Source organism: Grampus griseus, assembly GCF_964374135.1.
Source record: "Grampus griseus genome assembly, chromosome: 19".
NCBI classification, from domain to species: domain Eukaryota; kingdom Metazoa; phylum Chordata; class Mammalia; order Artiodactyla; family Delphinidae; genus Grampus; species Grampus griseus.
The window spans coordinates 29,654,688-29,681,447 of NC_139013.1; the positions used below are offsets into that span (position 1 = coordinate 29,654,688).

Genomic DNA, 26,760 nt, shown 5'->3' on the forward strand with positions numbered 1-26,760 from the left:
TTTTCACTCCTAGCTCTCTGCTCTCCAACTTGGCTCTCTGGTTATCCAGAGGATGTGGACCTGAGCCAAATGGGGCCTAGCCAGGAGGCAACCCACTCTCCCACTGACCTCAGACTCACCCTCCCCCAAATAGCCAAGGCTTCTCCCTGGGTCAGGATGCTGGGCTGGGCTCCTCCTGTGGAGCGAAGTCCTTCCCAAGGGGTGCCTTTCAGGTTGACTCCTGGCCAGCCAGCAGCACATGCCTGCCAGGCAAGCCTGTACTTCTCTGAAACCCACTGACACCCAAGCTGCAGAAGCTTTTCTGGTTCTTACGATACAGACCAGATTCATCACCCTGACTTCCAAGGCCCTCGCAGGCAGCTTGTTGCTGACCCTTTCAGCCCATGACTCTTCTCCTCAAATTGGTCCCTGCCGACCCCCAGTCCCATCTCCTCACCCTCCCCCCTCCCCCCCAGTTTTCAGATAGAGGGAACGTCCTTCTCCAGTGCCTCTTGCTGTCCTTCACCTCTGGACCTTTGTAAATGTTGTTCCTTAGACTGTGCCTACCACATCCCTCCCCCCACCCCAATACTCTCAAGTCTTGTAGCTCTTCAGGTGTCAGCCCAGAAGTCCCTTCTTCCAGGGAGCCTTCCCTGACCACCTATACTAGTTTAGGGACTGAGGTCAGGTGTTCCCACACCTGCTGGAGTTCCCCATCACAGCTTAGCACCTAATGAATTCTCCTTCCTGAGGGAGGAAGGGGACATTCCTCAGGGACAGAGACCAGGACTGCTGGGTTTCCAAGCGTTTATCTAGCACCTAGCATTATGCCTGAGGCCAAGTAAATGCTTAAATAGTCATAGAAGGAAGAAGAGGGGAAGGAGAAGGAAGGAAGGAAGGAAGGAAGGAAGGAAGGAAGGAAGGAAGGAGGGAGGGGAGGGGGAGGGAGGAGGGAGATGAGGAAGGAGGGGCCTTCACTTTGTTTCCATCTCTGTATCTCTTCCCATTTCTGCCTATCTCTCTCATCTCTCTGTCTCCATCTCTAATCATCTAAAATCTCTTTCTCTGACGATCTACAGGTGCAGCTGATCATCTGTTCCTGACCCTTCTTCCCCATCTCTGACCTACACCCCTGGGAGTGCAGGCCGTCCGGCCCCCCGCCGTGTGTCCCTCCAAGAACCGCTGCTCTCCAGCCTCAGGACTTCAAGTGTCTAGAGTGGTCGCGCCAGATGTTTCCCAGCAGAGGTTCCATAGGTTTTGCGCCCGGATTGGGGAGTAAAGGTTGGAAGGTCGCCGCACTGATGGTTCTCGAAGAGGCCCAAAGCTCTGGCTGAGGGGAAAAGAGGCGGAGAAAGGAGAAGAAAGGAGAAAAGAGGAGGAGGGCGAGAGGGAGAATGGGGCGGAGAGGGGCGGGCCTGAGCGCTCCCCCTCCACCCGGCGCCGCACTGCCAGCGCCCTCCCAGCCCAGCCGGCCACATCTGGCGGCTGCCCTCCCTTGTTTCCGCTGCATCCAGACTTCCTCCGGCGGTGGCTGGAGCTACGCATCTGGGGCTTTAAACATACAAAGGCTTTGCCAGGACCGGCGAGAGCTGGCGGCGGCGGCGAGGGCTGGGGGCCGGACCATGCGCCGCTGAGCCGGGCAAAGCCGAGGAGACCGAGTCGAACAGCCCCTGGGGGCGCAGCGCTGCGCGGGGGAGCAGGCGCCAGCCAGGCGGCGACGCGGCCACACGCACCGAGCCAGCAACCCCCCGGGCGACGCGCGGGGCCCGGGAGCGCAATGACCGAGGCGCGAGTGGCTCGGGGCCCGCTGGCCGGCCCCCTGCGGGCGCTCTGCGTCCTGGGCTGCCTGTTGGGCCGCGCCACCGCCGCGCCGTCGCCCATCATCAAGTTTCCTGGAGATGTCGCCCCCAAAACGGACAAAGAGTTGGCTGTGGTGAGTTCCGAAGCGAGCCTCATCCAACCGAGTTTAGACAAACTTCGGAGGTAGAGGAAGGGCCACCCCTCCCCCATCGCCACGGAGGGCACACAGCGTGGGGGAGGGGCTTCAGCAAACAGCATGGGGTGGTCTGTTTCGCAGGAGGAGGGGGTGAGGAGTTGTGGTAAGAAAAGCCCAATTTGGCAACTTTCGGGACACAGCGGGGGGCGCGGGGGGTGCTTTGGCAAACCGCTGGAATGGGCCCCCTTTGCAAATAGTAAGGACATTGACTAGTATCCGGGATTTGGCAAAGGGGGGCGGCTTTGTATGCATCTCTTGGACACATCTGGGGGGTTGGCTAACGAGGCCGTTGGCCAGCGTCCTCATAGGCCTTTGGCAAAAAGCCGAAAGGGGTCTCTTGCAAACGGTGGAGGATCCTTTAAACCCCTGTGGGACTTAGAGAAGAGGGGCCTTTGGCACACAATTTGGATAAGTTTTTGCACGCGTGAGGGTGGGAGCTCTGGGCAAAGCGGAACTTTGGCAAACGTCTGGGAACCTTTGGCACACATCTGGAGAGGGGCCTTGGACAAACCGCTCCCCGGGACCTTTTGGCAAGTATTGGGGGCAGGAGGGAAGAGGACAGCGCTTTTTCCAGTGGCTCAATGAGCAAGTTGGTCAAGGAGGGTCAAGAGTTGGACCTCAGAAAGTTTCCTCGAACTTCTCCAGAAGGGTCGGAGGACAGAAGGAGAGAATTGGCCGGCAGGGCGGAGGGAGGGGCGGCACGAGGGCCCTGGCGCGTGGGGCGGGGGCGGACTGAGGCCGGCTGGGGTCGGAGAGCGGCCAGGGAGCCCTCCCTCCTGGCGGGGCTCCGAGCTGCGGCTCAGATGTTGTTTTGCGAGCGCGCGCGGGCGGGGGCGCGCGCGCCTGGCCAGAGGGGCATCCAGGCCACCATATTGCACAAGCAGAGATGCGGGCAGCTGAAGGACACTCCCCCTCACCCTGTAAGCGCCTCGGGCTGGGGACCCCTCAAGATGTTCTTTCCAGCGCACAAGACATCTGCCACGTGTTGCTTCAGCCACCTTAGAAAGCCCCTATTCGCCTTCAGCGTGGTCCCCAAACTGCCCAGGACAGGATCTTCGTGCCCCCTGGTCACCTGGGGGGCCCCTTCTCTGGATGTGACACCACCCCTGCCCCCTTTCCAGCATCTAGGTCTCTGCCTTCTCTGGACAAATGGGTTGGGAGACCTTACGTTTTTAGGGGGCTATTTTTCTCAAGGGTCTGCATAGGAGGTGGTCTGCATGGTGAGGGGGCTATGGCTGAGGGGGAGGGTGGAGCTTTGGAGCACTGACAAAGCTACCTGGGTCCCCATGCTTTCTACAGCATATGGAAGTCCCTGTTGCCCAGAGGCAATGCAGTGGGGCCCGGGGCTTGAGAAGCCAGGCTTTGAACTTAGTCTGCCTGGCCTCCAATCTGGGGGTGCACGAACCAACTGGCCTAGTAAATCTTGGGCAAGTGACTTAACTTCTCTCAACTGCTTCCGCCAACTGAGGGTAATAATGGTACCTGTCTTGGGGTTCGAGGAGAGGTAATCTTAGACACTTTGAAGGGTACCTGGGACATGGTAAGTGCTCAATAAGTATTAGTCATTATATTGTTATTATCATTATTATTCTTATACCCTTTATTTCTTCTTTCCTAACTACCCTCTCAAACAAGGTCAGGGCCCCAGTAATGAGATCTCCTGGCTTCTCCCACCATTCCTATCACATATTTAACTTTTCACTTCTTTGTGGTCCGTCAGCCTCCCCACCCTGGGATTTGAACCCTAGAGACTAGAAACATCTGTCGTGCTCACCACTTGACCCCCAGCACTAGCACCAGGCTTGGCACCTGGTACGTGTCAAAAAGTAGCTGTTCAACAAATAAGTGAGCTGATGGGTCCCCGATGCCCTGCAGGGGCCTGTTTGGTTTTGGCCTCCGTTTGGGCAGAGCCCACTGCACAGGACCTGAAGGACGGGACTGTTTTCTTCTGGGAAATTGGCAGATTCAGGATTTGAACCCAGGACTGACTGCTGCTGGAGCTCAGGCACATAGCCCTTGAATCTCTTTAAAGAAAAGTGAGGAAAGTAATCCCTATGTCATCAGCAGTTTGGTGGATTAAAAGAGATGGTGGAGGTATAGAGGGGTGGTAGAGAGGTACAGTTCTAAGCCTGGCCTCTGGAGCCAGTTTGCTTGGGTCCAAATTCAGTTCTGCCATTTGTGAGCTGTGTGATCTTAGGCAAGTTTCTTAACCTCTCTGTGCTTTAGTTTCCTCCTGTATGATGGACTGTCTACATGATAGAGTTGCTATGAGCATTCAATGAGTTAACACAAGCTGACATTAGTGCCTGGGCCCATTGTAAGCACTCAACACGTGCTCCCAAGCCGTGCTCTCTACAGCTTTTATGTCACTCGGCTAGTGGGTGACAGGGCTGGTATGGGAACCTGGGACTCCACCCAGTGCCCTTGGGTCCCTGACTCCTTTGATCAGTACTATGCCATCCTAACGTGGCTGCCTGTGCCGGGGTGCTTACTTCTTCCAGCAATACCTGAACACCTTCTATGGCTGCCCCAAGGAGAGTTGTAACCTGTTTGTGCTGAAGGACACGCTGAAGAAGATGCAGAAGTTCTTCGGGCTACCCCAGACAGGTGAACTGGACCAGAGCACCATCGAGACCATGCGGAAGCCGCGCTGTGGCAACCCCGACGTGGCCAACTACAACTTCTTCCCCCGCAAGCCCAAGTGGGACAAGAACCAGATCACCTACAGGTGCCGGGGCAGGGCTGCGGGAGGCAGGGCCCTGGGCCAAGGGACACCGCGTCTCATTGGGCGTTGCCTCCCCGCTCCGGGGACCCGGGAGCTATCTTGGGAGGACTTGGCCTCTTAAGGAGCTTGCATGCAGAATTCTTAGGACCTGGAATAAGACAGACCAGGACTTGAATCTCACGCTTCCTGGCTGTGCGGCATTGGACTCCTTCCTTTTCAGCGCTCTGAGCCTTGGCTTTCCAATCTGCCAAATGGGGTTAAAACGAAGCCTTACTTACGGCTTGGGAACTGGATGATAGGTATAAAGGGCTTTCAGTGTCCAGCATGTAGTAAGAGTGTAATAAATGCTAGTCACTATTATTATCAGATGAGGTCATTGGGGCGGGTAAAGGGAACTTGATGATTGGTTGCTAATTGGGTTTTTTATTGTATTATAGAGTTGTTATAGTTGGTTGTTAATTGGGCTGCGGGCTCTGTTCCGTACGGCTCATGTTTGACTCCAAGGATGAGATCTCTGTGCTGTGTTCCATAATGCACTATTTACACCCCCATCCTTCTCCCTCGGCCAGAGGGAGGGAAGAGACGCCTGAGGCAGGGCCTGAACATACAGGCTGATCTGAGGCACCGCGGGACCTCAAGGCACTCTGGGCGGGCTCCTCTCCCAGGGAGCTCTACTCAACATGCACACACATCGTCTGCCTGTGTATCCACACTCACATGCACACGCTCGTGCACACAGACTCTCACACCCCTCCCATGTACACACACACTTGCATACACACACACCCTTGCACACATGCACACACACTCACATGCATAGGTACGCTCACGTTCCTTTGCATACCCATACACACTCACGTGCACTTCTGCTACCTCCAGGATCATTGGCTACACCCCTGATCTGGACCCCGAGACAGTGGACAACGCCTTCGCTCGTGCCTTCCGAGTCTGGAGTGATGTGACTCCACTGCGGTTTTCTCGGACCCATGATGGAGAAGCTGACATCATGATCAACTTTGGCCGCTGGGGTAGGCAGAAGAGGGGCCAGCAGGGGGCTCAGTGCAGGGACAAGGGGGCGATCCAGACATGAGAGAGCCACAGGGGACTCCTTTCCAGCTTAGCTAGGAGGGCAGAAGATGCAGACACTGGAGAGCCGCGTTGATGGGAAGGCAGTGACGTGACTCCCTGGAGGCGGTGTGAACCTGAAAACATGTGGCTCCCCATCTCCTGTCCAGCGTGGTAGCCCCTGGATCCATAGGGCTACTTACTTTTAAATTAGTTAAAATTCAATAAAATTTGAAATTCAGTTTCTCCGTCACACTAGTCAGATTTCAGTAGACATATCAGACTATTAAGTTGGGCAAGGAACATTCCCATCATGGCAGGAAGTTCTGTTGGATGACACTCAGAGACACTGAGGAACTCTAGATATGGGAGTGGGGCAGCTGGACCAGTGCAGACATGAGAGTAAGTGGAATAGAACCCAGGGTCCAGGGTGCCGTGTGTGTTGGGGTAGGAACACTGGCAGTAGTGTAGACACGAAGGTAGGCAGTGTAGACATTGTGAGTGGTATGTGATGAGGGTAAGGGGCACAGTCACAGGAGACAGTGTAGGCATGTGGCCCTGGGTGGCAAAGCGGTTATGAGGGTTAGTATTGTGGCCACTGGATAGTGTGACGTGAAGGGAGGTGATACGGCTAAGAGAGAGCAGTGTGGATTGAGGGAAGATGGTATAGACACTGTGGACAAGGAGGGTGGGTGGTGAGGAGACTGGTATGGTAGTGTAGGTATGTGGATAGCTGTAGTGTCATTGGCAGTAGTGTAGACAGTGAAGGTTGGTGGCAGAGATTCTGAAGGCTGTGTAGACTTGAGGGAGTAGTGTAGACCATAGGATGGTGACAGTCAAGTAGGCAATCCTCTAGACTCACTGTGTCCCCAGTCCTGGATAACCCAACAGGACAAGGGAAGGGGACACATGCTAGGTGGGCTAAAGGGCCCCAACCATGGATGGCATGTGCTTGGGTTTCAGTGCCCAGCGGGGTAGCTAGAAGCTGAGATCCAGTGTGTTTCAGAGCATGGAGATGGGTACCCTTTCGACGGCAAAGACGGGCTTCTGGCTCACGCCTTCGCCCCAGGCCCTGGCGTTGGGGGAGACTCTCACTTTGATGACGATGAGCTGTGGACCCTGGGAGAAGGGCAAGGTAAGAAAGTGACCATCCACGTGCCCAAGCCTCCTCGCCGGTCCTCTGCATGCCTCCCTGTCACCTAGCAACAAGGACTTTGGCTTCCCTGGCAACTGCGGACCCCTCCATCTGCTCAGATGGGAGGGGGAGGGAGGTCACACACCCTGGTGAGTCACAATCCTGGTCTCGAAAGAAAGGCCTGGAGAGGTTCACCCTCCACCCTGTGTGGCCCCTCAGTGGTCCGCGTGAAGTACGGGAACGCCGACGGGGAGTACTGCAAGTTCCCTTTCCTGTTCAACGGCAAGGAGTACACCAGCTGCACGGACACGGGCCGCAGCGACGGCTTCCTCTGGTGTTCCACCACCTACAACTTCGACAAGGACGGCAAGTACGGCTTCTGCCCCCATGAAGGTGAGTGTCCTCCTGGCCCCAGGCCTCCACCTTCCTGGCCTCCACGCTCCCCAGGCCTGGCACTGCCAGGGAACCAGTGTCCCCTTCTTCAGGCCCCATGTCCTGATCTGAGCCATCACTGTGCCCCTCTCGTCTGTTCCACTATTCAGTTAATACTTTCATTAAATCAATTCCTTTTTTTCTTTAAGTTTTATCATTAGTAATAATATTTTTGAACTCACCAGTTTGATGCACTAATTATTTTTTTCTAACATGCGTTAGAGGAACTTAGAATGATTTAAATGCCCAGCGGATCTCTAGAGAACCACTCTCTACCCTCCAGCAAGATTGGAGGTTCAAGGGCATGAGGAGAGGCTTGGGGGTAGATGAGAAGCCTAGCAGTGGGATTGGGAGGCAAGACTCAGACACCAAGGCCTGGTACCCAGCCCGGCTTGGGGACGTCAACCTGGGGAATTTCAGCCATCACTTCTGGTTCTGATTTGGACTCTGAGTATGTGTGTGGGGGGTGGGGGGGTGTCTGGGAGCTGTTGCGTCTGCCTTTCTTGGTCTCCATCTGTCTTTGCTTGTGGCTGCATCTCTGTGTCTTGGCAGAGGCATTAGGTTTGACGCAGTATTCATGTGTGCCTTTTTGTCAGTGCTTCAGACATAAGCTTCAGATATTTTGAAGCAACATAGAGGGAAAAGTTTTTAAAAAGGTGAGGGTGTTGACATACACACTCAATCCTTTTTCATCTATCTATCCTTGACACACTTCATAATCAGAAATCATAAAAGGACAGCATACGTACTTCATACTCTATCAAGTCATCGTGTTTAATGATTCTAGAAATTGAAAGCTGAGAAAGTTTGGGGAAAAGGGGAGAAAGTCCAAAACCTTTTAAAATACTTTTTAAAAGTATTCACTATCCCATAAAGACTCCTCGATCTATAGATGCCTCTGTCTTCTTGGCTGTAATTTTACATGTTTGTGAATCTCTTGTGACTTTATTGCAACTGAACCCTAAGTACCAGCTATGTTGACAGAAGGAAAAAAACAAAGACCTGGTTAACTGTGTTCCTGTTTACGCTTTTGGTACCAAAGTGCACGCAATACTTTGTATTAAGAGTTCAAGGCATTGACCATCAATAAGTCAGAAATATTTAAAACCAAAAATATTTAATGTATCTTGCATTTCCCGGTAGGGGTTTGGATGGCGTTAACCCTCCCATGTGTCAACCCCTGTGTTTAGAACAGAATGTCTTGATAATAGAAGTAGAAACAGCTGGAATTCATAAGTCAGGGAAGGGTTTTTCCCTGCCCTGAACATTAGCCATTGATTTGGTCTTTAGCCAGATGCAAGTACGCACGACATGCACGTGTTTGGGTCTTGGGGCAGAGGTTCTGGTTACTCAGCCCCTCCTGACTGCTGAGTCAGCGTCTGCTTCTCTCCATCCCTTTGGGGGCAGGATCTGAGAGGAGATGGGGGCTTCCTGGGTGGTAGAAATGCAGCTGATGGAAGGCCGGAGGTGGAGACTGGCCTCCATTGAGGTTAACACCATCCTGCCCACCGTGGATGATACATTTAACAATTGCCTTTCCCACTTTGAGGTCACCAAGGCATCTGGCCTCAGTGTTTCTTTCTCCATTCGTCCCGTTGTTTCTGGCGTTGCAGGAGAAGGTCACTAGGCTGGGGAGACGGGAGTAGTGAGGGTATGGGGCCCCAAGACCCGCGCTGGGGGCGCCATGGACTGGGCTCAATTCTGGCCATGGCGGAGTTAACGGGGGCTGGTGAGGTCACCTCTGGCGCTGTAGTGCACAGATGGTCCTTGTTACGCACTTGTGGTTTTGCTAGTTGGCAAATCCAAAGACACACCATTTTGTAGCTTTAGGGTGGATGAGGGTAGGGGGAGCAGGGGAAGAACCCAAGACAGACAAGCCCAGACTCTTAATCCCACTGTCTGCCCTGAACTCTCCAGTCATGGCCCATGTCTTGGGGAGGTCAGAGTGGGAGCCTGGGGTGTGTCTTGAAAGGTCCCCCAAAACACCACCTCCCTGTCGTGCCCTCCTTCTCCTGTCCTCCTCCCTCGTGCAGGGACTGCAGCATCCAGGAGAGGGCCTGGGGTTGAAAAGAGGTGAAGCTTTCTCTGTGTGCACGAGCGTGTGTGACAGAGCGAGGAAGGGAGAAATTGCGGTTAAGTGTGTTTTGTAGTTTTCAGTTACAGCCCTCATCCAGTTTTTCCGTTTCTATGACCATAAGCAGTTCTGGAACCAGCTTCTGCAAACCTCAGTTTCCCGATCTATCAAATGGAAAGACTCTTGCCATCCTGCCCACCATGGATGATATATTTAGCAATCCGCAGGGATGTGGGCAACAACCAGGCAGAGTGGACAGTGACCCTGGGGCTGGGGCAGGGATCTGAGGGCCCCCCTGTGTGCCAGATGTTTACTATTTTATTGCTGGTGTGGAGGGGCCGTCCATAATGTCCCAGGGGAAGGATGGGGTTGGCCGTGTAGGCAGGGGTAATTACACCCTGGGAGCTCAGAATTAATGTTTTACCAACGCTACAACTTCCCTGGTATGAGCGGGCAGGTGGGCAGCAGCTCTGCGCCCATGCAGGTGCCCAGCGGATGCTCCCGTGGGCAGGTGGGCGGTCTCCCTCACATTCGCACCCTCCCCCTCTCTCCTGCACCCCAGCCCTGTTCACCATGGGTGGCAACGCCGACGGACAGCCCTGCAAGTTCCCGTTCCGCTTCCAGGGTACATCCTATAGCAGCTGCACAACGGAGGGCCGCACCGATGGCTACCGCTGGTGTGGTACCACCGAGGACTTCGACCGCGACAAGAAGTACGGCTTCTGCCCCGAGACTGGTAGGTGTCACGCCTCTCCCTGTCCTTCGATAGCAAGCCCACGGGAGCCCTGTCCCCACCTCCTTTCCCCAGGACCGGGGCGCTAGTCAGGGTGCGTAGCAGCTGGTCCAGCACGGACACCAAAATCAGGACAGACGCTGGGCACCGACAGCCAGTTCAGCTGAATCGGTTGGTGATGTCTAATGTCAGGTCCACCCAGGACCCTCTGAACGACCCACACTCTCGCAGCCTCCCTGGCAATTATCTCTTCCTCTCTCTGATCTCAATGTCTCTATTGCCTGCCTTTCTTTGTCTTAGTCTGTATCTCCTTTGGTCTCTGTTTTTCAATAAGGACTCCCTCCCTCCTTCCCTTCTTTCCTTCCTCCTTTCCTTCAGCAGACATTTGCTGAGTCCCTGCTTTCTGCAGGAGACACAGGTAGGTCTCCCACGAGACCATGTGTGATGGAGCTCCCGGTCTCGGGAAACGTGTTGACGCCTTCAGCTCTGCCGAGCCCCCTTTGCCTCTAGCCGCTGTGGTCCCATCCATGGGAGGCTAATTAAAGCTCTGGAATCGGGCTGCCTGGGTTTGCATCCCAGCCCTGCCACTTCCTAGCAGCATGTGCCCAGGCAAGTTACTTAATCTCTCTGAGCTCCAGTCACCCCATCCATGAGATGGGGGGTAACCTAGGGTCCCACCCACACAGGGCTGTTGGAGGGGGCCAGGCGGGTGAGCGGTGTGTAAAGCACTTGACCACATGCCCCGCACTGAGCGAGTACTCAGTAAGCCTGGTTTGTTAATGGCCGCATCATATCATTGCTCCCTGGCGGTGGCCCCAGACCCGTTGCTGCCCGCTGACCCATGTCCCTAACCCCACAGCCATGTCCACTGTGGGCGGGAACTCGGAAGGTGCCCCCTGTGTCTTCCCCTTCACCTTCCTGGGCAACAAGCACGAGAGCTGCACCAGCGCCGGCCGCAGCGATGGGAAGTTGTGGTGCGCGACCACGGCCAACTACGACGATGACCGCAAGTGGGGCTTCTGCCCCGACCAAGGTAGGAGCCCTGGCCATTGGGCAAAGACACTGCACACCCCGCCCCACCCGCGACTGGGCTGGAAATCTTCCAGAGTCCCCACCCACCTCAGCCACAGACACTGCCCCCCAGACACCCACCTACCCTGGTAGAGACACTGCCCACAACAGACCCACCCACTTGGCAGAGATGCTGTCCGTTCCTCGTGGAGACAGTGTCCCTGCCTTGGCCTTGTTTCTCTGGGCAGAGACATGGCCTCCGAAATAAGACCCCGTCCATCCCAGTACCCGATTCCTGGGTGGGAACCAGCTTTCCCGAGGAGATGCTGCTTTTCCCTCCCACATCTGTACCCCTCCAGGTGGGTCTGTCAAACCCCAAAATGTCTCAATGCTGGGCACAGGGAGCCCTGCCCCAGAGAGATGATTCTCCTGCGAGGCATTCTCACTCCAACAGAGAGCTGCCTTCAGGGAGCCAGGTGGGCAGAAGAGAGGAAAACAGGAGGAGCCTCATCCTTGCTCTCCCCACCCTCCATGCAGCACGGGGAAGCGTCCACAGCCCTCCTGCCCCACGGGCACCATCCTTTGCCAAGTTGTGAATGGAGGGGGGTCCTCGTCAGTGCTGGGTGTTGAAAACACAGCTACCTGGGACAGTTCTCTGCCCTCCAGGACTCACAGGCTGGAGCGAGAGAGTGACCAGGAGACAGGTCATGACCGTACTGTGTGGTCACTGCAATGAACAGAATCCTTGGGGGCACTGTGCCCAGTCTAGGCTGCAGGGCCCAGTGTCATTGGGTTCAAGGCCTCAGATAGCCAGGTGAGAGTGCTGGTCCTGGGCCAGCCAGAATTAGGTCAGCCTCTCTTTAAGTTACTTTTCTTCTTTTTAACTCTCAATGAGATGGAACTTGGAGAACGCCAGCTGACAGAGGCTGGCCAAAGGAGTTTTTCTCATCCTCCACCAAGTGCCGTGCTAAGACATATCCTGATTTTACCTGCTGCAGTCTCTACCTAAAGGTGGGATTCTCCACCTACCGGAGTGGTTTGAGGCTCCAGAGCAGGTGTGGTGCACCTGGGGAGCGGTGTATTCGTGTCCTAGGGCCGCCATAACAGAGTACCGCCAACCAGGTGGCTTCAAACAACAGAAATTTATTCTCTTGTCCTTCTAGAGTCATCTAGAAGTCCAAAATCAAGGTGTGGGTAAGGCCACATTCCCTCTAGAGGCTGTATCCCTCCAATCTCTGCCTCTGTTGTTATTTGACCTTATATGTTCATCTCTAAGTATCTTCTTTTCTTATAAGGACATGGGTCACATTGGATTAAGGGTCCACCCTACTGCAGTATGGCTTCATTTTAACTTGCATCTTAATTTATCTGCAAAGACTCTATTACCGAATAAGGTCATAGTCACAGGTACGTGGGGTTTGGAGGGACACAATTCAATACACAGCAGGGTGTGACAGTAGGGTTTGCCCACTGGCTTGAGCTTGGGCAACCACTCCAAGTAAGAATCGTTTTACTGCTTCCCCTGGAGCAGAAATGGTGGTCCCAGGGGTTACCTCTCTGGAGAACCCACAGAGCAGGTTTTGTCCTAAGTCTTTATAGAGAAACAAAGAGCCAGGAAACAGGATTTTTAACAAATGGGTCTCTACATAGAGGATTTGCCGATGCTATGTGCTCCCCTTTCTAGCACACGTGCAGCCCACCTGGAAAGGGACAAGCGGACTTTGGTTGACTCTCCTTGAAAACCATAGGCATGGTCTGTTAACCCCAGAATTCTTGGGAGAAGGAAAAATCAGTACATGTCACCTCCATGCTCCATCCCAAGTGTCGCCATCGCCGGGGCCAGGCCTGACTTCTCTCTCATCTTTCTCCCTGTCTCTCTGTCCCTCCTCCCCTCCCTGCGGGCCTCAGGGTACAGCCTGTTCCTCGTGGCAGCCCATGAGTTTGGCCATGCAATGGGGCTGGAACACTCAGAGGATCCCGGAGCCCTGATGGCCCCCATTTACACCTACACCAAGAACTTCCGCCTGTCGCATGATGACATCAAGGGCATTCAAGAGCTCTATGGTAAGCCTCAGCTTGGGGTCCCTGGGGCAGGGATCTGGGGAGGTCATGCCACCGGGGATGGAGGCCCAGGGAGCGGAACCATCCAGGTCCCATTTGTCTAGGACTGCAGGAGACAAGGGCAGGAGTGTTAACCTGGTCTGGGTGTGTCAGAGCAACTCTCCAAGGGGGCCCTTGGACAGCCCTTTCCTTTCCAAATAACACCAGTGTCTGTGCCCCACTTGGTTCCCCAGAGCCATGCTGTGAGGCAGGCGGGGCAGAAATGGGCTCTCCATTTTCTAGTCGGGTCAACTGAGATATGAGAAAGGTAACCCTCTGGCCCAAGATCAACCAGGTTTATGTATCCAAGTGAGGTTTAGAATCCAGGAGAATTAGCTAAACACAGGGTAGAGTTTCCCAGTGCCTGGAATGCCCTTAGTGATACAGGGGTGCAAGTTTCTAGTCTTCCTAACAATTCTTCTATTTTAACGTGTAATAGGATCAATACAACTAGTACCTGAAACTAGGGATTTTATTTATATTAATGCTTACAGTGAGGCCAGAGTTTACAAAGTAACTCCATTTTAATAAAAGAAAAGTCAATATGGAATAGTACTGGTGGTACCTGGACAAAGCTGAAATCATGGAACTGGCTCTGGAGTGATGAAGTGTGGGGAACATTGGACTCGGGAAAGAACTGCAGTAGAGTGAGAGGCTGTGGGTTCGAGTGCTGCCTCTGCCACTCACCAGCCGCAAAAGATGGAGCCGGTCTTTACCTCTTTCGACTCAGTTTCTTCATCTCTAAACTGCGGCTGGTTATCCTAAGGAGTGAAGGAAGTACCACACCCCCCAGTGCTGGACACACGAGTATCCCCTCTGACCACCGTGACTCTCTTGTGGGCTTACTAACATGAGCTTTGGGTTTAAATATTTGGGCAAGTCATATACAACCTTTCTGGGCCTCAGTTTCCTCATCTGTAAAATGGGGGTAATAATGATGCCTACCTCTTAGGGATGTAGAGAGGCCTGATTCTGACGATGTCAGGGAAGAGCATTTGTAGAAGGCGAAGGGCCACAGGATTCCGGTTTCTGTTCAGTCTCCTCTCTCCAAGTCCAGGCCTCGTCCCCCATCTTCCCTGGGCTGACACCGAGGCCAGAATACTATTCTTCTGATGCTTCGCAGGTTGGGTGGGCCAGCCTAGGGGCTCAGCCTGGTAGGGAGAACCCCTGGAGCTGGGGAGAGTCTGAGTCTGAGGTCAGGTGTCCTCCCCCAGGGGCCTCCCCTGACATTGACACTGGCACCGGCCCCACGCCCACACTGGGCCCCATCACTCCTGAGATCTGCAAACAGGACATCGTCTTTGATGGCATCTCTCAGATCCGTGGGGAGATCTTCTTCTTCAAGGACCGGTAAGTGCGGGATCTCGCTTCTTGTCCTCCTTGCCCTCTGCCCCTTCTCTGTTATTCTCGTGCCCATCTCTTGCTCAAGGATCCTACTGTGGGCTTCACAGAATGGCCTGTATGAGACCATTTTTGCTGCGTGTCAGATAGATCCTGGTGGCTACACAACAGGCATGTCTTGTGCCCTCTTCTAGTCTGTGGGTCTACTAGGTGCCTTGGCTTCGGGCTGCAGTTTGGGCTCAGGTATGCTCTGTGTGTCACTCATTCTCCTGGGATTAGCGGCGACTTGTGGCACGTGGCAGGAGCACAAGAGGCCGAATCAAACCACACAAGCACATTTAAAGCCTTCAGTCTCAGCGTGTTCGAGCATATTCCACTGGCTCAAGCAAATCACATGGCCAAGCCCAATACCTACTCTAGGGGATGGTACTGCATAGTCGTGGGACAACACACGTGGATGTATACTTCTAAACTAGGGATGGAGGGAAGAATTAGGAACAATAATCCAGTCTACCACAGGCCTTCTCCTGGAATGGCCTTGACCCAAAATGTTCTATGTATGGGGAGCAAGTAACCACAGAGTAGAAAGAAGTGGTGTCCTTCGTGCTATAAATAAAGGCCCCGACTCAATCCATCAGGGGCTAAGACTCACCCAGCTATCCTAAAGGCAGGCAGAATCTAGGACTACATTAAAGGGTCCATCCATCATTCATCTGTCTGTCCATCATCCATCCATCTATCCATTATCTGTCCGTCCATCATCCATTGTCCATATCCATCATCAAGCCATTCATCATCCATCCATCTGTCCAGCCATAGAGCATAATAGCTGAGAGAATGGTTCTGGAGCCAGATTGCCTGGGTTAGAATCCTGGACCTGCTACTAACCAGTTGCATGATTATAGGCAAGTTAATTGTGTATCTCTTTTTTTTTTTTTTTTTTTGCGGTCACGGGCCTCTCACTGCTGTGGCCTCTCCCGTTGCGGAGCACAGGCTCCAGACGCGCAGGCTCAGCGGCCATGGCTCACGGGCCCAGCCACTCCACGGCATGTGGGATCCTCCCGGACCGGGGCATGAACCCATGTCCCCTGCATCGGCAGGTGGACTCTCAACCACTGCGCCACCAGGGAAGCCCTGTGTATCTCTTTTTAACCTCAATTTCCTCATCTCTAAAATGGGATGAATATTCCAGCCTGTCTCACAGGGCTGTTGTAAGGATTAGGTGAGCTTAGTGCTTAAAAGAGTGCCTGACACAGACTAAGTGCGTTCAAGTATACTAGCTGTTATTATCGACAAATAATTACTTGCCATCTACTGTGCCAAATCCTTTGCTAGGCTTTGGGAGCCGGGGGTGCAAGGTGTTGTTCCAGAGGTGGAGGGGCTGCTTAATGCCTGAATCGGTGTCTTCAAAAAGAGGTCAGTGGATCTCCCACACAGAAACCACCTAGAGTGTGAGGGTTAAACGTGTGGGTTTCTGTCCTCACCCTCAGGCCCTCTGACTGGAATCTCTGGGAATGGGTCCCAGGCGTCTGCATTTAAGAAAACTTCCCCATGGGAATTCCCTGGCGGTCCCGTGGTTAGGACTCTGAGCTTTCACTGCCGAGGGCCTGGGTTCAATCCCTGGTAGGGGAACTAAGATCTCACAAGCCATGTGGCACAGCCAAAAAAGAAAAAAAAGAAAATTTCCCCAGTGATTCTGATGCACATTAAAGTTTGAGCATCCCCAGTCTGGTTTAGGGAATAGAGGCATAGAGGACTGACATGGCAGAATGAAAGAGATGTGACTGCAAGAGACATTAGCAAAATGCTTTGTGGACACGTCCAAGTGAAGGAAGAGCTCTGCAGGTGAAGCAGCGCTCAAGGGGAAACATTAAAGGAGAAGCAGATGCGGATGGACGTGATGGGGCTGGCAGGGTGGGAGCGTGTTTGAGATGAGGGAACTGCAAGAACAAAGCCATAGAGATGTGAAAGTTCCTGGCTTTTCCCGGGAGAGCCTGGTGAGGCTGAAGATATTCCAAAGACTCTTGTGAAGGGGCTCCTCTGCTCCAGGCACTGGGCTAGGTGCCGGGGGGCAGATGCCAGTAGGGAGAGAGAGGGCAAGAATACAGAGTGAGATGAGACCAAAATTGCAATGAGAAGTCAGGTCCATCAGGCCATGAATGCCCAAACCAGGACATGTAACAACAGATGTCAGTGCTGTCCTGCAGCCCCCATTACAGGGCTGGGGAAGAGGTGAGCCCAGGGGCCCCGTGCCCCAGCACCACCCTTGGTCTGGAGCACTTCTCCCTAAAGAAGCCCTGACCACACGTGCGGATCTGAGTACAGAGTTGGGAAAGGGTGCAGTGCCTAGGCCCAGGTCGGAGCCATCCCTGGCCTGACACATCACACTTTCTTTCAAAAGGAAGTTGATGAGTGTTTAACGGACTCCTTGAATTAATCAGTAAATATTTAAGCTCTGGGCTTCCCTGGTGGCGCAGTGGTTGAGAGTCCGCCTGCCGATGCAGGGGACACGGGTTCGTGCCCCGGTCCGGGAAGATCCCGCATGCCGCGGAGCGGCTGGGCCCGTGACCCATGACCGCTGAGTCCACGCGTCCGGAGCCTGTGCTCCGCAACGGGAGAGGCCACAGCAGTGAGAGGCCCGCGTATCGCAAAAAAAAAAAAAAAAAAATTTAAGCTCTGACCATATGCAGAAATTGGTGCTAGGCATTGTGGGGGACAAGAAAGGCAGTATTGTAGGATAATTAAACTCAGACTTTGGAGTCAGATGTGGATTTGAATCCTGGTAATTCCATTACCTCTCTGAGCGTCATTTGCCAAATAAGGATGTGATACTTTCCTGTATCAGGATGTTTTGGCTGCAAGTAACAGAGAATCCCAGCTGAAACCAGCTTAAACAATGGAAAGAAATTACTCCCACGTGGTACAAAGTCCAGGGGTAGGGCTGCCTCCAGGGGCAGAAAGAGGGTCACTGATTCAATGATGTCTTCGTCCACTGCTCTCCTTGGCATTGTCTTCATCCTAAGACTGGGTCCCTCAGGGTCACACAATGGCTGCCAGTGGCAACTGGGGCTATAAACTTCCTTGCAAACATCCAGCAGAAAAGAAAGAGAGAGACAAATCTCCAGATGTGAACTATAAGTGTATGTGTTCAATCTTATTGTGCCAACATAGGACACATGGCCACTGCTGAATCAATAACAGTTGCCGGGGAATGCTAAGCTCCGATAGGCTTAGATCAGCGGTTCTTAAACTTTGGCATGCATTAGAATCATCTGGAAGGCTCTTAAGACATAGATTACTGGGCCCCAAGCCCAGAGAGTCTGATTCATGGGTCCTGAGTCGGGTCCAATAATTTGCATTTCTAATGAGTTCCAGGTGTTGGTCTGGAGCTCACACTTTGAGAACCAGTAGCTTAAACTCATCAGAATGGGGATTGGGTCCACCTATAGGAAAGGAGGGGCCATAAATGTGGGAATTTTGTGAGGGAGGATGATAGGGAAATAAGATAATAGATGCTGGGTAGACCACTGAGAGTGCATATTATCTTATAATATTGACATTGAAATCGACATTTTACAAGCCACATAAAGTGCTTGGCACTTAGTAGGCCCTCAATAAACGATGGCTCTTTACCACTCCTGCCAAAGTGCCTGAGTCCATCATTTCAATTCAGGAAATACTTTTGAGCACCATCAGCCTCTGCCTGAATTGGCTTTGAATCTGACAGGAAAGATAAGACACTTAAAAAAACAAACAATCAAACTACTCTTCTGAGCACTCAGTGTTGATGATTTTAAGAGGCTCAGAAGAGGGAGAACACAGTAAGGGACAGAAGTAGTTAGGGAAGGCTTCCTGGAGGAGGGAGCAGGAGGGCGAGCAAAAGGTTGCTTCTCAGCCCTGGCATCTTGCAGAGGGGGCTCTGCCCATTCTCCAGTCCTTCTCCACCCTTTCTTTGATCTTACCTCCCCACCTCCCAGGGAATCATCCAGGGATGTTTCTGAGAGGGCTTATAGATGCATGTGCAGTTACAACTGCAGAGTGACTGAAGGTTTGGTTTCCTGTGTCCCCTTCCCCCACCCAGGTTCATTTGGCGAACAGTGACACCACGTGACAAGCCCATGGGGCCCCTGCTGGTGGCCACATTCTGGCCTGAGCTCCCGGAAAAGATCGATGCTGTATACGAGGCCCCACAGGAGGAGAAGGCTGTATTCTTTGCAGGTGCGTGGGAGGGGAGCTGCCTGGCCCTGGGCTCCAGGCGGCACTGCACCGTGATTCCTGTGCACTGGTGGGTGTTCCCTCTCCTTTAGGGATCCGCTCTTTCAACCATCATCTGGGAGATGGGTTCAGACACCCAGCATCAACTAGCACTGGCCCACAGAGCGACCATTTCAATAACTTTTAATCCCTTTTCAATCCTTCTGATTCCTTTTCCAGAGGGAAAATGACACTTTAGTTCTGGTGTCTTTAACACCTTCCTAATGCTAGTGCCTTTGGCAGATGACAATTTTAATTAGAATTTTTTAAACACCTATTTGTTTTCATTTTTAATGTTTAAATGTATTTCTATAGACTTCAAAATGAATTCCTTGAAAGCAAAACGTTAATTCGAGTTAAGTAATATGAGGAGACTCTATAAGTGGTAAAAATCACCGAGGTAGGGTCACATGGATAACATTTGGGAAATCCTGCTCATTTAATCTTTATTCGAGCACCTATCATGTGCCAGAGATGCAGCCCCTGCTCTCAGGGAGCTCATGAACTAGTGGGGGAGACAGAAAACCAGGCTGTTCTGAGGGAGCTCAGGAAGGGCTGCGGTGGAGGCCCAGGGGTGGCTTCCTGGGGGCACTGAAGCACCACGGGTGCGTGTTCCACCAGCCGGCTTCCCAGCTCCTCCAGCCCGGAGTGATGAGAGCAGCTGCTGGCTCACAGGGGACCTTTGTGCAAATTAGAAAAAGGTGCCTCTTCACAACAGGTGTGGCACTTAGTCTCTGGCTTGGTAAGTGGAGCCAGGCTAGGACTCACTCCCACTTCCCTTCTTGGCCAGGGACCTTCCATAACCGATTTGTAAAACCTTATATGTGGACCCTGATTCCGGACACTGAATGCGGAACTGGGCAGAACTCGTGTCCCTGCTGAGAAAGGCCACAGTGGGGTCCCTAGCAGATGGATGGTGGGAGGAACAGCCTCCAGCACCTGCCACCAGCCCACCCTCTTCTTCCACCCCAGGGAATGAATACTGGGTCTATTCAGCCAGCACCCTGGAGCGAGGGTACCCCAAGCCGCTGACCAGCTTGGGGCTTCCTCCTGATGTCCAAAAAGTGGATGCTGCCTTTAACTGGAGCAAGAACAAGAAGACGTACATCTTCGCTGGAGACAAATTCTGGAGGTAAGGGAGGGCGGTGCGAAGGAAAGCGGCACCACCAGCTGCGTGGACAGAGAGAAGACTCGGGCTTTGAGCCTCCTGGGTTAAGTCTGGAGGCTGGTGGACCATGGATGCCCCCTCTCTGGTCTCTAATCTGCCAGGGTTATTGGCCCTCTGAAAAGTCACCAAAGGGTGAGCTATTCTTGGGCACATTACTGGTACAATTCTGGTTAGATCCTCCTTTCCCTTCTCAGAAGTCTTTGGATTGGGCCCATGTCCGTCTGGTCTGGAGCCCCATATTTTAGAGTGAATCACTGAAGAAGGGAGTGATAAAAATAAAGATAATAGCTGCTACTCTGATGCTATGTGCCAGACACCATTCCAAAGGCTTTATGAGGTGGATATTATTATTACTATTCCTCCCATTTTACAGGTGAAGAAAGAGGTTCAGAGAGGTTAAGTGTCTAGCTTAAAATCACACAGCCAAGTAGTGGCAGGCTGGGATTTAAACCCTGGAATTCTGGCTCCCAGAGAACATTCTTCACTTTTCTACACTATACCTGAGATAGTGGGGTCCCAAGAGATGGGGGTGGTGGAGGCAGGGATGGCAGATAGCAAACATAGGATGAAAACTGAGACGGGTGTCCACTGGAGCCAGCATCCAAATTCAGCCTCACTGAAAACAGCGGCACCCTCTGGCCCGTCTGCCGCAGGCTCAGTTACTGTGGGCACAGGCTGGCCGGGGGCCAGTGTGGAAGCAGGTAGCTCTCTGCTCCAGCTCGTCTAAAGGGAAGGGTCTGATTCTGAGAGGCCACGGTCAGGCCTGAGGGTCAGGGAGCCTGATCTCCAGGAAAGGTTAGTGAGAGGCAGCCCAGACCTCAGGAGTTTGATTTTAAATTTTCACATTTCTTAGATGAGGAATCTGAGGTCCATAGAAATGAACCAACTTGTCTTAAGTTATTTATAGGCAAGGGTGTTGGCCACAGATTATAGGATTATAACCGCTTCTTCTGGTTTCTAACCCTGGGCCCCCTGCACTGTACCCTCAGGGTCATCGGGTCGGTGGGGGAGGGGTGGTCTTCCTCCTTCCCTCCTAGCGTCCCCACGTTTCCTCCCGTGGCTGCATCTGGACCTTTGTCTGCCACCCCTGGAACAATCCTGCTTCCCTCCCAAGGCCTCTCTCCTCCCGTCTCCTCCCCACCACCCGCCCCCAGCTGCCCTGCATTCAGGAGCTGTTTATGTCCCAGGCTGCCGTGGCAGGGTGGAATTCCAGACATATTGCTAAGATGCTTAGCAACTTAAGCTGATTGATATCTCAAGCCTCAAGAAAAGAAACAGTCAGCCAGGAAAACGCGGAGCAGGCACTCTGCCCACAGGCTCCAGAACACTCAGGCACGCGCACGTACTGGGGAAGGGCATCTCGGCACAGGAGACGCTCCGAATCTCCGGATCTTAGCATCATGCACAGCAAGAGGCCCAGCCGCACAGAGCAGAATCATAGAACCCTTGCCTTTGAATCATGGTGTTGAGAGGACATTTATAATCACCCCCAGCACGTACGGTGAATGTAAACATATGAGAACAGACGTGTCCATGCGCGCGCGCGCGCACACACACACACACACACACACACACACACTGATGCTCACGCTGTGGTGGTACCTTGCTGGGTTTTGGGCAGAGTTATCTGCTTCCCAGTCCTTTTCCACAGCAAGCCCACCTCACAAAGCCTGGATCCGGGATGGACAGCCTGTTCCACAGAGGAAGTTCTGTGAATCTTCCTTAAAAGCAGCAAAACTGAAACATCTACTGGAGGATCTGGGCGGGGTTTCCAAAGGAGACAGATCTTTTTCCCCAGAGAGATAGTTAATGAGCTCGAGACATTGGTCCTGGTGGAGTCTGCCGATTCCCAGGCCTCCTTTCTGGAGAAGGAGAGAGTGCTCCAGAATGACAGAGGACGAGCAGCTGCTTCCAGATTGGGCAAACCCTAGGTCATGCCAGGGAGTGCTCAGCCCTTGCTTCTAGAAGCTTCCACCAAACCCACAATAATGTATTCAATATCTCCTATGTGCCAGACAATTACCTAGGTGCTGGAAGACAGCTGTCAAGAAATAGTCTCTCTCTGCCTGGTAGAACTTACAATATCGTGAGGGGAAGAGACATAAACACATACAAATAAAATAGTGATGGCTCTTGTGATGGGACCTGTGCCACATCCCAGGGCTGTGCATGTCACCTGTGTTTCTCATTTAAGGTAGATGCTATTATTAACTCCATTTTCTAAGTGTAGAAACTCAGGCTGAAGTGCCTCAAGGATATACCTTTGAACAAACTTGGACACAAATGTCTGTGTTCTTTTTTTTTTTTTTGCGGTACGCGTACCTCTCCCTGTTGTGGCCTCTCCCCTGGCGGAGCACAGGCTCCGGATGCGCAGGCTCAGCGGCCATGGCTCACGGGCCCAGCCGCTCCGCGGCATGTGGGATCTTCCCGGACCGGGGCACGAACCCGTGTCCCCTGCATCGGCAGGCGGACTCTCAACCACTGCGCCACCAGGGAAGCCCGATGTCTGTGTTCTTAACACCTGCTCTGCACTGCAATTCTACAGCCAGGAGGGAGAAGTTCAGAGGGTCACAGAGAAGCCTTTCAAAAGAGTATACCAGCGAGCAGGAAAGGAGGCTCCCAGAGGAGGCTCTGGGGACAGAGAGGAATGTGAAGAGGTGTGGTTCTGTTCAGAGCCAACATGTTCTGATGGCTCCATGCTGTATTCTTCCTGGAGGAAAAGAACTTGGAAGCAAATTGGTTCACTTCTCCGAGCCTCAGTTCCCTCATCCATCAAATGGGGTTGCTTCCTGCTATCCCTACCTTCCGTGGGTAGAGTGAGAAAGAAATGAGGGCAAGTTCATGGACACATAGCTCTCAGCCATCATCACTCTAGAGAATGTAGTTTGGGAGGTCAGTGCAGGTGACATGGATGGATTGCTAGAATTTTGAGCTGGGAAACTTGGTTTTGGTACCCCAGGTCATGAGGAAGCATGCTAGGTTTGGCAAGAAGAAGTTTCATGACAGAACTGGGATTAGGAAGGCTTTTCTGGCAGTTCTGAGGGTGATGGGCAGAGGGGGAAGACCCCTGTAGAAGGGGACTCAGAGAGGAAGCTGTTTTTGGCATCTGGGGCGGAGGTCGTCAGGCTGGCTGTGGGGAAGAAGAGAGTCAGCTATGAGGCTGATGCTTGGCTGTCACCGGGATGGCATTCAAACACAGGTCTATCTAGAAAATCAGCATCATGAGGGCAAGACTTTATCTTGTTGATTACAATATCCACAGCGACATGGTGGGAGCTCATTAAATATTTACAGAATAATAAATATATTGAGTGTAAGTGGAGAAGCAATGGAATCAAAATAACCCCAGCATTTAAAAAGTTCTCCCTCCAAATTAAAAAGACACAGATGTTGCTAGCCAGAAAGAATACGCCAACTAATACTTACGGTATTTACACAAATTAAAGGCAGAGCCCAAGATAACAACTTGCCCTGAGAACTGCAATTGGGACTGAGGTGGCAGGAAGTCGCCCTGTGACTGACAGGGCTTGGGTTCACACACCACCTTGTACTGTAACCTCACTGTCCCAGCCAAGATCATCGCCCAGGTTGTGGACTGTCAACTCCACTTGACAGATGAAGAAGCAGTATTTGTCCAAGCTGAGCCGTGAAGGGCAGTGATGGGGCCAGACCCTGTCTCTGGGCTCCTGGGCCAGTGCTGTTTGTACTGCAGCAGGGATCAGAGTTTGTAAGGGAACTAACATTTCCCAGATACCTACCCAGTACCAGGTACTGGGATAGGCACTTTGCATGTTTTACTCTGTTTCACATATGTGTTAATTAAATACAGTAAATTAATTATAACCCATTTTACAGATGGTAAAGCTGAGGCCCAGAGAGCAGTTTGCTGCCCTGAGCCAGACAGGCCAGGGTTGGACTCCCACTTAGAAACTGGGTGCCCTTTTTAAGCCTCTGGTCTGTAAAATGGGTATTATGGTAGTGACTGTGTCTTAGCATTGTCGAAAGGATTGAGAAAGTATGTGGAAGGTGGGTAACACACTGCTTAAACGTGAGCAGTAATCACAAGATTGTTTTCATGGGGCTGTCCAAAGTCACCTGATTAGTGAGTAGTGGAATTAGGATTCACCCAGGTCTGACTCCCTGCCCCTCAGCTCCAGTCAATGGCCTCCCTGAAAGGCTAGGTCTGGCTTCCCAGGCTCACCCAGGAGCCATCATCCTGGCCCTCCCATCAAGTTGGGGAAGGGCTGGCCTTTAGGGATTCCCACAGGTTCACCATGGCCATTTCCTTGCAGATACAATGAGGTGAAGAAGAAAATGGATCCCGGCTTCCCCAAGCTCATCGCAGATGCCTGGAACGCCATCCCTGATAACCTGGATGCCGTGGTGGACCTGCAGGGCGGGGGTGAGCTGCCCAGGCCTCTGTCCACTTTCTAGGACTCCCTGCCCCCCAGCCAGGGCCCTGCTCCTCGCAAGCACACACTCCCTTATTGTGCAGGAAAGCATGCGGCGCCCCGGGAAAACAAACCAGCCCCTTCAACCCAGTGCTGGGAAGGCATCCAGACCCCTGACCTCTGCTCACTCAGCTGGCTCCAGGCAGTAAGACCCAGAAAGGCCCCTCACAGCTGCAGAGCCTGGAGCCAGGGAGCAGGGAGGGCGGGAGGCCTGCTGGGAGCGAGAAACCTGGGCTCAGTGCCCTGGATTCATTCTGGGGTTTGATCCAGGCCCTTTTGGGTTCCGCAAGGGGCCTTGTGACTGCTTCCTATTAGCAGAAGGATGGCTCCATTTGAGACAGCACAGACTTTGTTAGGCCCTGCTGCTGAGGTGGCAGAGATAGCCCATCGGCTCAATTTGTCCCTGGTCCCTTGCTGAATGAAACACCAAACCAGCGAGGGATAGAGTTTGGAGTTTGGAAACCATATTCCTGAGGAGGCTTCTGGGAGGTCTCTAGGGCCCTGGAAATGAGTCCAGTTTGGCTTTTTAGAGGAGATTTCAATTAAATTTCGCAAAGATGCTTCTTGAGTTCCTATCACACGCTAAGCACATGGCCCTGACCTCCAGGGGCTAAAGGTCTTACATGTCCAGGAAAAAGCAGTATACAATCAGGTGCTAGGTTAAAGATTATCTTCAGAAATAAACGTCTACTGAGCACGAACTATATGCCAGGGTTTGAAAGGAAGAAAATGAGATCATATATGTTCAGAGTAAGAAATTCCAAAGCCCACAGGGGCCAAGCTGGTGGCCTGAATAAGTGATGCAGGCAGGGCAGACAGTAGGGAGTGGTGGGGTCTGTGGAGCACCAGAGAGCACATGGCTCATTTTCAGGGGACAGTTGCTTCTCGGCTTCTGGCGATCTCTGCCCTGCAAGAAAAGGGGAGCAGTGTTATTAGATATTCTAACTCTTTTAAAAGGAAGTGAGAAATCTGTATTTTCATATGAAATTTCCAGATGTTTACATGTTGGCCAGTTATTCAAAACAAAACAAAAGAAAAAACTGTGTGAGCTAAATAAAACGAATCTGTGGGCCCGATGGGGCTAGCAGCCTCCTGGTTTGCCACCTCTGGAAAAGGAAAGTGCCTAGTTTGGAGCTTGTGCTCAGTGGAGTTCTGTTATTTATCTTAATTATAGCATATATCATCTCATTTAATCCTCAGAAGCCTTAAGAGGTGGTATCGTTATCCACATCTTAAAGATGAAGAAACAAAGACTCAGAGAGCATAATTCCACAGCCGTTTCCCTTCTTCCAGCCTCACAAGGGTCTCCTGTGATTTAAAAGCTTCTTCCCTATGGCAGGCAGACTTGTAAAACTCTCAGGAACCTTCCCTGTGCCATAATGCCTGAGGATGGCTTGGTCACAGCCTCTTCTCTTTCTCATCCCAGGTCACAGCTACTTCTTCAAGGGCGCGTATTACCTGAAGTTGGAGAACCAAAGTCTGAAGAGCGTGAAGTTTGGAAGCATCAAGTCCGACTGGCTGGGCTGCTGAGCTGTCTCTGCCTCCCCCAGGGCCTGCCTCTCTATCACTTTCTGCACACCGGGCCCTGAGCACCAGGGAAGGACCCGGATGGGCCTGGCAGCCCTCAGCTCTGTAGTTAATCAGCATTCTCACTCCCACCTGGTAACTTAAGAAACCACAGAGTGGCTCTGCCCTGTGCTCCAAGAAAGGTGCTGATTGTACCCGTCCCAGGTGCCCCTCCCCCTCCACACCTCACCAGCCCTCCAGAGCCACCCCCAAAGAGATGCTTTGATATTCTCAATGCAGCCTTGTCTTGGGCTGCCCTGGTGCTGCCACCCTTCAGGCTCTTCTCCTTCCACAACCTTCTGTGGCTTTACAGCACCCTTGGAGCCAACAGAGACTGTCTGAAGAGGGCACTGGTGGCCTGACAGCCTGGCCTGGCATGGGGCAGTGGGAGAGGGGCATGGCCCGGTGGCCACGCCAGACACCTGGCCTTCTCACTGCTGGCTGCCTTAGAACCGTCCCTACATTAGCAGTTTGCTTTGTATGCACTTTGTTTTTTTTTTTGTTTTGATCTATTTTTCCACTTTGAAATTGCGTTTCCTGACAGAAGGACTCAGGTTATCTGAAGTCACTGCACAATGCATCTCAGCCCACGTAGTGATGGTCCCCTTGGTCACTCTATTTAGTATGTCCCTCCTCTGTCACTTACTCCACTGGATGGAGGAAAACCAAACCCTGGCTCCTCACCCAGTCTCCCCTCCTCTCCCTTCAGCAGTTTCCCCGTGGGAAAAAT

General features: G+C 52.6%; 1 protein-coding gene across 1 annotated transcript; it reads left to right on the forward strand.

The window, feature by feature from the left end:
- Positions 1-1,477: 1,477 nt before the first annotated feature.
- On the forward strand, positions 1,478-26,515 carry MMP2 (matrix metallopeptidase 2). The gene is made up of 13 exons (XM_082676943.1): positions 1,478-1,912; positions 4,477-4,703; positions 5,580-5,728; positions 6,772-6,900; positions 7,120-7,293; positions 9,969-10,142; positions 10,999-11,172; positions 13,059-13,214; positions 14,465-14,600; positions 18,673-18,809; positions 19,818-19,977; positions 24,306-24,415; positions 25,891-26,515. Exons 1-13 carry the CDS (start codon positions 1,757-1,759, stop codon positions 25,992-25,994), a joined length of 1,986 nt encoding a protein of 661 aa, XP_082533069.1. The 5' UTR covers positions 1,478-1,756; the 3' UTR covers positions 25,995-26,515.
- Positions 26,516-26,760: the final 245 nt, after the last annotated feature.